This window comes from Danio rerio, chromosome 22, assembly GCF_052040795.2.
Source record: "Danio rerio strain M-AB ecotype USA chromosome 22, GRCz13ab, whole genome shotgun sequence".
Classification (NCBI taxonomy): domain Eukaryota; kingdom Metazoa; phylum Chordata; class Actinopteri; order Cypriniformes; family Danionidae; genus Danio; species Danio rerio.
The window spans coordinates 31,414,441-31,429,004 of record NC_141042.1 but is presented as its reverse complement, the minus strand read 5'-3'; the positions used below and the strand labels follow the sequence as shown (position 1 = coordinate 31,429,004).

The window sequence follows — 14,564 nt, the reverse complement described above, 5'->3', positions numbered from 1 at the left end:
CACACAAAGTTTATGCTTGCTGCACATGCGCAGGTTTTATTTTCGCTTTAAATCACAACAGGCATTTATAGTGGAGATTGCAAGACTGCCTGACATTTATTGCAGTGGTATTTATATGACAGGAAACAATCTTACTGGTATGTCAACAAAAAGATCTGCTTTTCTCAAGATAAGCGCAAAATGATGTCTGTTTTTATGCTGAATGAGTTATGAAGCTAGCACACCAGCTAACACATTTATTATGACATAGTCCATAGAGGGCATGTGAAATGATGTTCTTCACCATCAAAAATCATATATTTCCTTAATACTATGCGTTAAAGGCAAAGCATTTGCATAAAAATATGGTCAAACAATTTAAATGCTTGATTCTTTTTGTCTTAAAGGAAAAGTAGACCCGTAAATGAATATTTTTTCACTGTTTACTCACACCCAAGTGGTTCTAAAATTTTATTAATTTCTTTCTTCTGTTGAACACAAAAAAAGATTTTATGAAGATGTGGTGGGAAACCAGCAGCCGTTGACTTCTTTAACAAAGAAATACTATGTAAGCCAATGGCTGCTGCTTTTCAACATTCATGAAAATATCTTCATTTGTTTTCAACAGAAGAAACCGGTTTAGAACAAGTGGACGGTGAGTAAATGATGTAAGAATTTTCATTTTGGGTTTAATATGGCTTGAACTTTATATTTATCTTTATTTGATTTGTTTATCATATGGCTTCCAAAGAGGTATAATACAATCCATCTACACTTACCGGCTGCTTTATTAGGTCCAACTATCTTTAATGCAAATTTCTAATCAGCCAATCACATGGCAGCAACTCAATGCAATTAGGCATGTAGACATGGCCAAGATGATCTGCTGCAGTTCAAACAGAGCATCAAAATGAGGAAGAAATGTGATTTAAGTGACTTTGAATGTAGCATAGTGGTTGGTGTCAGACAGGCTTGTCTGAGCATTTCAGAAACTGCTGATATACTAGCATTTTCACACACAATCATCTTGGGTTTACAGAGAATGTTGTGCTAAAAACAGGAAACTGAAGCTACAATTCACACAGGCTCACCAACATTGGAGAATAAAAGATTGGAAAAACATTGCCTTGTCTGAAGAGTCTTGATTTCTGCTGTGACATTTGGATAGGGTCAGAATTTGGCATCAACAACATGAAAGCATTATATGTCTTGTATCAACGGTTCAGGCTGGTGGTGTAATGGTGTAGGGGATATTTTCTTGGCACACTTTGTGTCCATTGGTACCAATTGAGCATCGTGTCAACGCCACAGCCTATCTGAGTATTGTTGCTGACCATGTCCATCCCTTTATGACCACAGTGTCCCCATCTTCTGATGGCTACCTCCAGCAGGATTGCACGCCATGTCATAAAGCGAAAATCATCTCAGACTGGATTCTTGAACATGACAATGAGTTCACTGTACTCAAATGGCCTCCACAGTCACCAGATCCTCAATCCAATAGAGCACTTTTGGGATGTGGTGGAATGAGAAAATCGCATCATGGATGTGCAGCCGACAAATCTGCGTGATGCTATCATGTCAATATGGATGAGGATAAAGGCATTTCTGAAGGCAAATGGGGGTCCAACCAAGTACTAGTAAGGTGTACCTAGTAAAGTGGCCGGTGAGTTTACCTTCATTGAGTAGAAAAAAAGCAACACTGACAATCCTTCCCAACCAAAAAAAAAAAAAAAAGTCTTAATTTTGTGTTTTAGGGAAGTAAGAAAATAATACAGGGTCAGAATAACTTGAGGGCGAGTAAATGATGACAAAACTTCCATTTTAGTTGAATTATCCCTTTAAAGTGTAGGTAAATCATGTTGATTTATGTTTGCAAATTGGCTTGCCTGCATTTAAGGCCTAAACCCAAGGCAGCAGGAAAGGCCTGAAGTAATTTGTTTTACTACTCCACGAGGAATGCTTTCAGGAAGAAAGCGGTTTCAGGAGGAAGAGGGAAACAGGAGTGCTGAACGAAGTCTCGAATGTGCACTGGCAACAATTTGCAGTAAAGGCAGTAGAATAAAGCACATGAGACTAAACATTTGGACAATGTCTAAGTACACACACTCCGCTCAGCATAGGAAGAGGGTGACGGGGGTCACTGGTCCAGCTGAGAAACTCTGAGACCCTGCATTCTTCAAATCCTCAGCCCGAGAATTCATGAAGTGCGTTTTTCTTTGTGGATTGTTTGCTTCCCAGTTATTCTGGAAAAATGCATTGTAACATACCAGGCATTGAAACCTGCTATCAGACTAAACACTCCACCACTTGGCCCTTTAGAGGTACACAAAGCAGTCTGTGTTAAACATTGTTCCTCAATGACTATTGTATCATAAAAACTCAATAATCATCATCTGTAAACATTGCAGTTTTTATCACCCCTTGATCAAATGTAAACTGAGTAGACTTGATTACAATAGCTGAGGACGAGCCCTTGTGTATGATGTCATAGTAAATGACACATTATGACCACCATGTATGGTAAAACATACTTGGAATTTGTACTTGCATTTAACCCAGCAGTGTCCAAACTCTGTCTTGGAGGGCCGATGTCCTGCATAGTTTAGCTCCAACTTCTTTCAACACACCTTCCTGGAAGTTTCAAGTATACCTAAAGAGCTTTATTAGCTGGTTCAGGTGTGTTTAGTTGAGGATGGAACTAAAAGGACACTGGCCTTCCAGGACCGAGTATTGACACCCCTGGTTTAACCCATCCAAGTTAGTGCATATGCATTAGGATCAATGAGTAGTGTTCAACCACTTTGCTGAAGCATCATGGGACCCTTTGGTCAAGGGGATCTCAATGTTAGGTACTGAGGGTGCAAGAGAGCTTTCTTTATTTGTTCTCCTCTCAAATAACAACTGCTACTGAGTATCAAACCTGCAATCTAATCAAGAGCTAGTGCTTGCAAGTCCAATGGCTTGCATTTCCACTGCCAAAAGAGTACCAATGGTAGGTGTGGTGTAAGACAGAAAGGTTTCAGTCGACATCAGCAGTTATATAAACTAAATAAACAAATGCAACATATATGAACACACACAGATACTTTGAATCTCCGATATCTTAACAATTACAAAAAAAAAAAAAGCTACACACAGCATACATTTAGTACTTTTCTGGGTGAAAAAACAACATGCAACATACATCCTACTGTCAGAGCAATTCTCCTATCTGTGTCTTTAATCTTCAGCATGTAACCTCTGTCAGAAAGTAATTTCACCATTCCGAGTTCATAATATTCCAAAAAATGATGATAATGGTTAAACATGGCAGTTGGTTCATGTTTTATGTTGCTGAAACAATCATTTGCTTCTTTGCTTGTTTTGTCAGGGTTTTCCTTTGTTTTTTCGTGCTTCACTTTCACGTTTGTCCGTTTCTGAAAGGATCAGATGTCAGAAGCACTTCAGTAACCACACGCATGTTGTTATCATCTGCTCAAAAAGTTCATTATTCCAAATATAGTCGCGTGGTGAGCAATTAGGAGAAAGTGAAACCGTTCACCACAACGCTCAAAATTCACTACATTGATCTCATATTCAAAGGGGCCATTGCAGCATATCCGTTACATTCCTGCATCAAACATGCTTTCTAGTGTGATAATCTTGCACACTTTTTATAAAATTCATTTAACATTAGAAGATCAAGTTGCATGTGGTGTGGCTTTTCTCCACTTAAATACCCAATGTGTCTATATGTCTGAAATATCCTGAAGCAGCAATACTGTTTTGTACTGTCGCATGAGATTCCCGCGTTTTTAAAGATAAATATATCTAACATTATTGCACTTCAGTAACTCGCCAGTAACTTATTTAATGCATGTTCCTGTAAGAAATCATTGTAAATAATTGAATATCCCGCGACCGCAATAATCAAACCCTTGGAAACAACTGTGGTCGGAAGTTCACAGGTCTGTGTTCTCTGAACTCCTCTCAAGCAGTAAACTTCTTAATTCTGATTGCTTGCCGCCGAACCGCGTCATAGCTCATTACCATAAAGTCGACTTAATTTCAACTCTCCTCGGTGCCCATACTGGCGAAGACGCGCTGCGCTGCTCCTCACTACTTATCACCGCCGGCTCTCATTGAAAATGAATGATTTCCGACTACTTTGACGCTCTCGCTACTTTTGGTGGTCACAAAGTGGTCACACTTTTGGTGTGAACGCACAGTTACGGGGCACAGTGGTTTGGTGGTTAGTTTATCAAGATGACGACGAGTTTGTTTGAGCTCGGGTTGACCATGGCTCGTTATTTTATACAGTATATATATTTTTATGATGCAATGTCTCATCTGTGTATCTAAAAATGCTGCTTCCTTTGTTTTCATTCTCCTAGCTTGTGCATGTGCTAGTGACGCTTCTCTGTAAACCAATAGCGTTCAGCTACGCATCTCGCTTCACTGTTTGTTGTGCTAGGTACTCTTTCAAAAGGGTACCCATTAAGTGGTACTGTACGTTTGGCTTTTAGGTACCTTTTTACTGTGGAAACGGCCATAAAAGCATACCAAACCATACTGTACCGTACCGAACCATACCATACCACTCAGTGGAAATGGGCCATAAGTGCCCTATTAAGCCACAACAGGCCTAATGCAATAGTGGTTTTAGGGTGTATAGTAGTAGCTAGTGTGTTTAGCTAAATAATGCTAGGAGGTATGGTGCAGTTCATTATTAGCCCTAATTAGCAATAATTTTTTTTGATTGTCTACAGAACAAACCACTGTTATACAATGACTAATTACCCTAACTTGTCTAGTTAACTTAATTAATAGTTAAGCCTTTAAACAGCACTTTAAGCTGAATACTATCTTGAAAGATATATAGTAAAATAATATGTTGTCAGCATGTCAAAGATAAAATAAATTAGCTATTAGAAACGAGTTATTACAACTATTATGTTTAGAAATGTGTTGAAAAAAATCTTTTCGTTAAACAGAAATTGGGTAGAAAAATATACAGGGGTACTAATAATTCAGGAGGGCTAATAATTCTGACTTCAACTGTCTGTTTATACACACAAGAGCACATTGCCATCTAAAAGTGATTTTTCTGTAACTGATTACTTTTAATATTTTAAACATATCCAGAACAAATGAGTAAAGAAAACAGTTTGTTAACATTTAATGAATAAATCCTTATTCACCCTCTCAATCCTCTTTAGAAATTGTGAGGAGAAACGGATGATGTTAGCTTCTGCCCAGGAAGCTGTACGACACCCAGGAGACTCGTCTTCCATCATCGGCCTCTATCTTCATCCAGACGGGCTTTGATTAGCGTAAATCTCCCGGCCTGCAGCGATCTCCGTTCCTGCCAGGCTTGACAGATAGAACGGAGTCTGCGCTGTGTACACTGGCACGCGGCTGGATGAGGATTTGTCCAATATGTGTTTGGAATATTTGTGCAGCAGTCTGAGACGCTCATGGTCTCGGTATTCAAAAATAAACCATCGGCGGAAAGCGACAGAGTGAAACGCCTTTAGTGTGATGATAGTGGCGAGGAAATATTTGCATCTGTCACACTACATACAGAAAAAAGATGTATTTTTTAGTAAAGTATATTTCATAATAATAAACAAAAAAGCTAATATATTTAAGTATATTTGCATAAATATGTTCTACAAAACAGCCCACATTTTAATACATACACATTTAATATTACAGTCTTAAAAAGTATTAAAATGTCCTAAATTAAAAAAATATATATTTGACAAGATATTTTCAAAGACACTTCTATACAGCTTAAAGTGACATTTAAAGGCTTAACTAGGAACTAGGTTTATTAGGTTAACTAGGCAGGTTAGAGTAATTAGGCAAGTTAGTGTATAATGATGGTTTGTTCTGTAGACTATCGAAAAAATAGCTTAAAGGGGCTAATAATTTTGTCCCTAAAATGATTTTTTTTAAAAACTAAAAACTGCTTTTATTCTAGCTGAAATAAAACAAAATAAGACTTTCAATAGTCAATACATTTTTTTGTATTATTGCTTCCTTTATTAAACAATTGTTTTTGTATTGCTAAGGCAATATATTTTACCCAAACTTCTTCTCATGTGATATGCCTTGCATACTAATGAAGCATTTTTGCAGAAGTAGATAAACCTGATACAAATGCAAAGGCCTGATTGTCTAAAATGAACTTAAGCTCTGCAGCAAAACTTCCTGTGAGCGGAGCAAAGATGGGTTGAAAATGAACACAGCAATTCAGCAAAACCTGTTTCTACCTGCAGGTGGGAGTGGTACTGTTGTCACATGGTGTTAAAAAATCCTGTCATCATAATTCATTCATTATTTTGAGGAGCAGGAGCTGATGAGGTAATAATACTACTGTTTAGAGAAACTGAATAGTTAACTACTGATGAAGCTTAATATATGTTTTCACAGTATAAAATGTGTGTAGTTTTGGTGAAATAAAATAACTAATCAATCAAATGTGCATCATATCAATGCAAATACATACGAATTGGTCAGAAAATCATAAATTGTACTAGCTTTCTACATATGATATTGATATCGAGACATATTATCTAGGTATGATATAGCCAGACACATCTGTTTTTGTAAAAGTTAAATCACAGTGAGTTAATGCATCTAGCTTATTATTGTATAGCTTCTATTATAACATGCTATATCAGTTAGCACCGAATTATAAATCGAATTTATTCTTATGAAAATACCTAAGATGTCATAAGACCACATATATACCATTTATTGTCGCAGTCATGTAAATGATCAGTTAAAGCCTTTTTATGTTTCATCAAAACAGCAACAAGAATCTGTCCAAGACTCCAAGGCACTCGAATAAAGTGAAAAAAAGATTATTCAGATCTTATTTTCATTCATTCAACTACATCAGCTGGATTCCTTCATCCATATTAGGGATTTTCTGGAATGTTCTATTACTTTTGTGAGGCATATGTGGAATTTCTGCTCAAGTATGAATGAAACAGGCATTATGTAACAGGCATTAAATTAATTTATGTTTTCGTTATAAATTCAAGCAATATCTTTTGTTGTTAATATTATGAGGGAAATAAAAGATAATTTTATTTTTGTTTTGACGCGTAAGTGTGATGACATCATTGACGTGCGTTGCCGCGGTGACGTCAGTGACATAGCGCACCTTTGCTTCAGTCTGTCGGAGGACAGAGCAGAGCGAGCAGTAGCAGGTGTAAGAGGAGTTATAAGAGAATCATAACTGCATGTTCTCTGTTTGTGCAGCACTTGAATAAAAGAGACGCTGAACCTGCAGACAGACTTCAGCTCTTTACTTTACACAACACAATGCAGAGGGGTAGTCGAGCCGTTAAGACTGGCCCCGGCTACATTGGTGCCGTGACCCAGATGGGAGTGAGGTTTAGGGGGGTGAGTGTAGCAAAGGCCAGTTAGTAAGTGCTGTGCAGGTAAACCTCACTCCTCTGACCTCTAAAGGTGCTCTAGCGACAAACGCTAGAGGCTATGGTCTTTAGCCTCCTTGTTAAAGCAACCGACTCCCATGTGGAAAGTCGGTGGTTCGATCTCAGCTTGGAGTGGGTTGGGTGGCATAGGACGGGCAGGTTACAATTACATGCATTTAAATTGCTACAATGTCCACATCAACCTATTTTGAGGAAAACTAAAAAAAAATCTTCTTCTAAAGAAATTTGAAGTAAACTTATTTCTAGCATATAGATCTGTATTTTCATTTTTTTGTACTATTTTTGATACAATTGTTATTATATCAAAAAATAGTAGACTATTGAAAATCAATATTATGCGAGGTATTGAATTTAGAATTTCCAGTATCTTGACAAAACTACACTTTAGTTAATCACTATCCAAATGAAGTAGAACTTTAGATGTGGTGGGGGGGCTGTACTTTTTTGCTATATTTTACTGGAATTTAATTGTATTATTGTTCAGTTTCTAAATATATTTGGTGATTAAAGTATTATTTTTATAAATAAATCTGTTTAATAAATTTTTTTTGTTTAAACACACCTAAATACATTGTCTATATTCACTGAGAAATCAATCAAGATTTTTAAAATAGTCTTTTGCTAGTTTTAGCTTGGCGAAAGAGTCGTTTTGAGGCGTTGCGCTACGCTGTTTAAATAGCAAATGCATTTGCGCTCATATGTGCGCCCATAGGCTAAAATGAAGGTGTTCTGAGGCGCACTGCTGGCGCATTGCTATTTTGAGAAACTATAATAGATTTTTCAATAGACCAAAACAAACCCGGTCTAAAGTCGAGCACAAAGTTGTGCCTCGCTTACACACTGCTTAATACACACAGGAAAATGTAGAGCAATACGCAAATATCTTTATATATGAAAAAAAATATTAAGGATATATATATAATATATAATAAGAATATATATAGGATATAAAGGGTTAAAATATTACAAAACAAATTATTTTCTAGCCTACATAAATATGAAAAACCACTGCTTTTATGTCGGGAGGCAATATATTAATAATATATTATTTATTATATCCATTTTTATATTTTTTGTTTTATTAAAAACAAGCTTAGATTTGCCCACCTGCAGATTTTAGACCATATGGGGCACTGCATGTGTTTTAGGATATAACTCAGGTTTTTGAACACACTTCGTTATTATTGTTGATTTATTCGTTTGCTGGAAATTAGGACTGAATTTAGAAATAGTTTTGAAACAAATATTTGCGCTTAACAAACAAAATTAATTATTTATAGACTAATTGATGTCTGCCTAAAGGTTTCCCTCTCCACGAGAGCGAAAGTGAAAGTAGATCATTTATCTCTCATTCTTGGTAGATGCTCTGTTTAACTGTTTTCTGTTTGCTTGTGAAATGCTCAGTTTTTCCACTTACACTTACTTTACATCATGTAAATAGCAAATGCGATGAGACTCTGATTGGTTTATTCTCAAAGCACACCTATAACTCATTAAGAAAATAAACTCAGCCCTTTTAGACCATGCGCTGCGGCGCAAAGTGGATTTTCCCTTCCTTAAATTAGCAAAAATGCATTCTGACACGCCCTAAAAGCGTTTGCGCCCTGCGTTTTGCGCTTTGCGCATGGGCCGTCAAAATAGAGCCCCCAGACTCTTAACCTGTGTAGAGAGATAAAAGGAAGTCTTCAATTGAAAGAGAAAAGCTGTCAATTTTGGAGAGTGTTGATTTGGTACCAACAAGCAGAACCTCAGTTTTTGAACTATTTAGTTTGAGGAAGTTAAGAGAGAGCCAGGAGTTGATATCTGCTAAGCAGACTGTAAGAGATGTAGGTTGAAAACAAGAAGAGGGTTTGCCAGAGAGATAGAGCTGGGTGTCATCCGCATAGCAGTGAAACTGTTTGTTATATTTACGGAGAATATAACCAAGTGGAAGGAGATAGATGATAAAAAGCAGGGGCCCCAGGACTGAACCCGAAGAAACTGTAAAATGCTGAGAAGTGAATGGTTTGAGTTGAAGGAACTGAGTGCGGCCAGAGAGATAGAATTTAAACCAGTCAAGTGGGGTATTGGTGATGCCAAGAGTGGATAGTCTAGTGATGAGGGTGCTGTGACAAATAGTGTCAAAGGCCACACTCAGGTCGAGGAGAAGAAGAATAGATATTAGTTCAGAATCAGCTGCCATGGGAAGGTCATTGGTGATTTTAATCAGGGCAGTTTCCATGCTGTGGAGTGGGGGAAACTGGACTGGAACTGTTCATACAGGTTGTTCTGAAATAAGTGGGTTTGGAGTTTTGTTGCTACAATTTTTTCAAAGATTTTGGAAATAAATGGTTGATTAGAAATAGGTCGTAAATTATTAAAATTAGATGGGTCTGAACCAGGTTTTTTTGAATATTGGAGTAATTGCTGCAGTTTTGAAGGAAGCAGGAACAGTTCCAGTAGAAAGGGAAGAGTGAATAATGTATGAAGTATGACAATAAATATATAAAAAATATATATATAATTGAGCATCACACACTGAACAAAAATGAATTCAAAGATGATTTGTTGGATTTAGATTTTTTTTATTTAAGTGGTTGTAAACTATTTATTCGGGCTAAATTTAAACAAACAAATTAAGTTGGACATTTATAAATGTAATTAGTTTGTTTAAATTCAATATAAATTGTTTGTAACCATTTAGCAGACATAATTTTTTTTTGGTTCAATTGGCAAACATATTTAGCATTTATTTAAAATATATTTTCACCATGTCTGGAAAGCCTAACAAAGACCCTTGGGAGAATAATGTCTATTGACTAATGTGCTGGAGGTTTGATTTGTCCGTATTGTGACCCTCGATATTTCAGCCGTCCAAAAAATGTTGAGGCTTGAACTCAAACCTCATTGGAAATGTGCAGGGATTTCTTTTTTTGGATCGATCTGGCTGATTAAAAACACTAAAGTTTACATTGTTCTCAGCTTGATCAAGAGGGCGATTATTAATCATGTTTGGAACGAGCGTGTTATTCTGTTCAGTTTTAAAGAAAATCGAGATAAAATGCGTTTGACATCGTCAGAGCGCCTGCTTTTGCTTACAGTGTGTGATCTAATATTCAAGATTGTCTAAGAGAAACACACACATGTTCACTACCAGGATAAAAAGATAATTCATCACATGCCTTGTAAATACTGTCTGATTCTCAAGCATTTCCTCCTGGAGACCACAAAAGACGAACCCTCCACAGTTTTGGAAAAATCACTCTTAGAATATTACGACACAAAAAATTTGGACTCATAATATATATATATATATATATATATATATATATATATATATATATATATATATATATATATATATATATATATATATATATATATATATATATATATATATATATATATATATATATATATATATATATATATATAAAAATATGACATTGTGGGCGAGGCAGTGGCGCAGTAGGTAGTGCTGTCGCCTCACAGCAAGAAGGTCGCTGGTTCGAACCTGGGCTCAGTTGGTGTTTCTGTGTGGAGAAACCCTGCCTTCGCGTGGGTTTCCTCCGGGTGCTCCGGTTTTTCCCACAGTCCAAAGACATGCGGTACAGGTGAATTGGGTAAATTGTCCGTAGTGTGTGTGTGTGAATGTGTGTGTGGATGTTTCCCAGCGATGGGTTGTGGCTGGAAGGGTATCCGCTGCGTGAAAACTTGCTGGATAAGTTGGCGGTTCATTCCGCTGTGGCGACCCGGGATTAATAAAGGGACTAAGCTGACAAGAAAATGAATGAATGAATAAATATGACATTGTGTGTATGAATTTATTTTATTTTATATTGCATGGATTTTGTATAAATCTTCCTCTATAAATTGATACGATTTAAGGCCGAGTTTCTCTACCACGACCACCAGCTCAGTACGTTTCCCATGTCTCCCTGACCAAAAACACCCGATCATCAGCTCATTAGCAGAGACTGAAAGACCTCAAATGAGTGTGACAAAATAGACATCCGAAGTGCAGTGCTGATTGACCTCCAAGAAAGGGAGCAACACTGATTTAAGGAATTGATATTTTCCTTAATCGAAATATATAATGTTAAATAAGATTATATTCTGCATTGTAAAGAAGTTAAAATAAGTTACATTTTATTACACACAAGCGTACATGCTGTTATGATCATCAGCAATCTAGTGGCTGCAGATTGTTGGTAAACACGCACCTTCTCCTGGACTCAATTCTGTCATTTGAACTAAATGAACTATAATAAACTACAAATTTCGTCATGCACTTCATACACATCGGTTCCTGTTTCACTTTGATTACATGCATACACACAGCCGAAGGATCATTATGGACTGATTAGATGAACTGTATAAACCACACACACACACACACACACACACACACGCACACACACACACACACACACACACACACACACACACACACACACACACTCGTTATGCTGAATTGTGAATATTTAAGTTTTTTTTTTTTTTTACGGGTTTACTTGGCCTTTTCTTATCTTTGTTTTGTTCTGTTTGTTTACGTTGCTTGCTGCCTGTACTGACCATTCACCTTTTTGACTACGACTCTATGTTCAATGAATGCATCTGTTTGCCCCTGTTTTGACTATTGCTTGCCTGGCCATTCTCATAATAAACCTATTTGGATCCTTAACTCTGTTGTCAGCATCTCTCACATCACACATGCACGTACAGTGATAATTATAGGACATATTAAATATAATAATTTCATATTTGTATGATAATTAATATATAATATATTTAAAAAATGTTAAAAGAAAATGTAAATTCAGTCTGAAATAAATGTATTTATATATCCTTTGTATACATGTATGTTTTTTTGTATAGAGAGTTGCCAGGCTTTTAGTTGTTTACTAAAGTCGGAGATCATCTGCAAATCTGCATGATATTCTAGTCTCCAAATATGGTCTGGGTTAACATATGTATATGGGATTTTCAGTCTGTTTCATCACTCGCCAGGCCAAAATTCCAAGTCTGATTGCTTAGAGTAAGTAGCAGCACACCTTTTCCCCAACAGGCCACAGGTTTGAAGGCGTCCTAAATAGTGTCATGGAAATGTGTGTGAGTTCATCTCTCTGTTTCTCTGCTCTAAACACACTAACACTTCCTCGACCATGAAATGTGAATTAGTGTTTAATTTCCACGTTTTGTGTAAACACACATCATCAACCGGAGGCTGAGACCAGTCGTATTTGTTCAGATGGAGTCGGGCAGTGATACTCGACTGAAAGTGCTTGAAGTTTTGGGCCTGAGTTCAGAAGCCAACACAACATGGGAATATGACAGGACTTTGGTTCGGTATCAAAGCAACATCTGTTAGGACCATTAAACACTCGCATCTACTGAAAAGGCTAATACTTAGCAGAGGTTTACAAAGTGATGTGTGTGAAAACACTCCAGTGTTTTGTTTGACACGCAACCCCATTCACCATCAATGTGCGTCCAATTCAAACAGGACTTGTTGGCATATAATCGATATGAACTAAATAATTTCTAGCTGATTCTCACATTTTGGTGGTCAGCTTACACTCAAAAATTATTTTGGCTGGTTGTTCAAACTCTACTTACTCAAAATGAGCTGAATCAACACATTTATTGAGTACTTTTTTGGACAACCTAATTGTTTTATGTTCAATCCACTAAAATTTGCAAAAGTTAAATTAACTTAATCGATTTGTGTTGGGACAACATCAAGAAATAATGTGGAACTAATGTGGAACTTTTTTACAGTTTATTTTTTGCATGTACTGTAAAATAACGCTGGGTACCTTACAATGGATTTGCAATGGGACAACATGTAAGAATTAAGTTAAATTATTTGTTTTTTACAAATAGGGTACATGCAGAGCTAGTGTTTCTTCCCATACTGGTAAACTTCCAGTGACTGGTTATTGTGACTTTTTTCCATTTTACACCGTTACTGTCACCGACTCGGTCCCAGTCATTCCCCTCGCTGGCCAGCAGAGGTCATCATCACCGGACTATTGACATTACGTCACCCATCTACACTGATTGCAGACACACCTGACACGCATCCAGCAATCACACCACACATACATATAAGCAGCACTCACACTGCTTCATTGTGAAGTCTTGTTTTGCCCTGGCTAACACTACTGAGCGTTATTATCTTTGTCTGCCTTCCTGTTGTGATCCTGCTTTGTTTTCTGACCCAGCCTTGCCTGACTTGTACTTCAGCTTGAATCCCGACTCTGATACTAGCTGCCTGCCTTTGAACTCTAGCCTGCTTACCGACTCTGATACTAGCCGCCTGCCTCTGACCCATGCCTGCTTACTCATCCTGTGTTTACTCGCCGCCAGCCAAACGACTACATATGACTGTGTTTGTTGTGAGTTTGCGCACGCACAACAATTGTGTGCTATTGTTTATTAAACTGTTTAATAAAAATACTGCAAATGGATCCCTCTGTGTCAGCCTCTCTGTTACAGTTACGTTTATAGCATCGATGTTGCAATGTAATTAAAATACAATCAGTTTAATAGACTTGGGCAATAATTTATCGTTCAAGTGTAAAACAAGACAAAATACTGTTTACTTGCATGTGCCCGTCAGAATCGGAAGACTAGCACAAAAGCTCCATTGAATATACTGGGGAAAAATAAAATGCTCATAATATAAAGACATGGCCGGGGAAAATGTAATTTAATGAAGTGCTTCTTGTACAATCTGAGACCCACTTTATATTGGATATCACACAGTCAATGGAGATCGCTGATTTTTAAAGAAAACAGAACTTAAATGCATCGACTTGGCATACAATTCACCGAAAGCGCTTAACTCATGTTACTGGCAAATTAAAAAGTCCTTCGGCATTTACCCTATTTAAGTAGATTGAACATAAAATAGAGTTATTATTATTAAAAAAATCTCAAGATTTGTTTTGTTTAGCTCATTTTAAATAAGTTGTTTGAACAAACAGTATAACGGTCTCCGGCATCATCTTGTTATTATGGAGCTGTTTTGACAGGAGCAGTGATGTTTATGACGCGTCCAAGCATTTATATCTCAAGACTCTTTTTATTTGTCTTACAAATGCTACAAACAAAATGCGGTTTCCCCGCTACTCCTGCCAGCTGATC

The 14,564-nt window shown here is 37.0% G+C and overlaps 1 protein-coding gene across 1 annotated transcript in view; it reads left to right on the top strand.

Annotated features, from left to right (window-relative positions):
• Window positions 1-5,489, top strand: part of si:dkeyp-34c12.1 — a 33,725-nt gene extending 28,236 nt beyond the window's left edge. Inside the window, 1 exon segment of the mRNA NM_001104944.1 lies at window positions 5,181-5,489. Within this exon segment, the coding sequence (NP_001098414.1) occupies window positions 5,181-5,189 (9 nt within the window). The 3' untranslated portion in view covers window positions 5,190-5,489.
• Window positions 5,490-14,564: the final 9,075 nt, after the last annotated feature.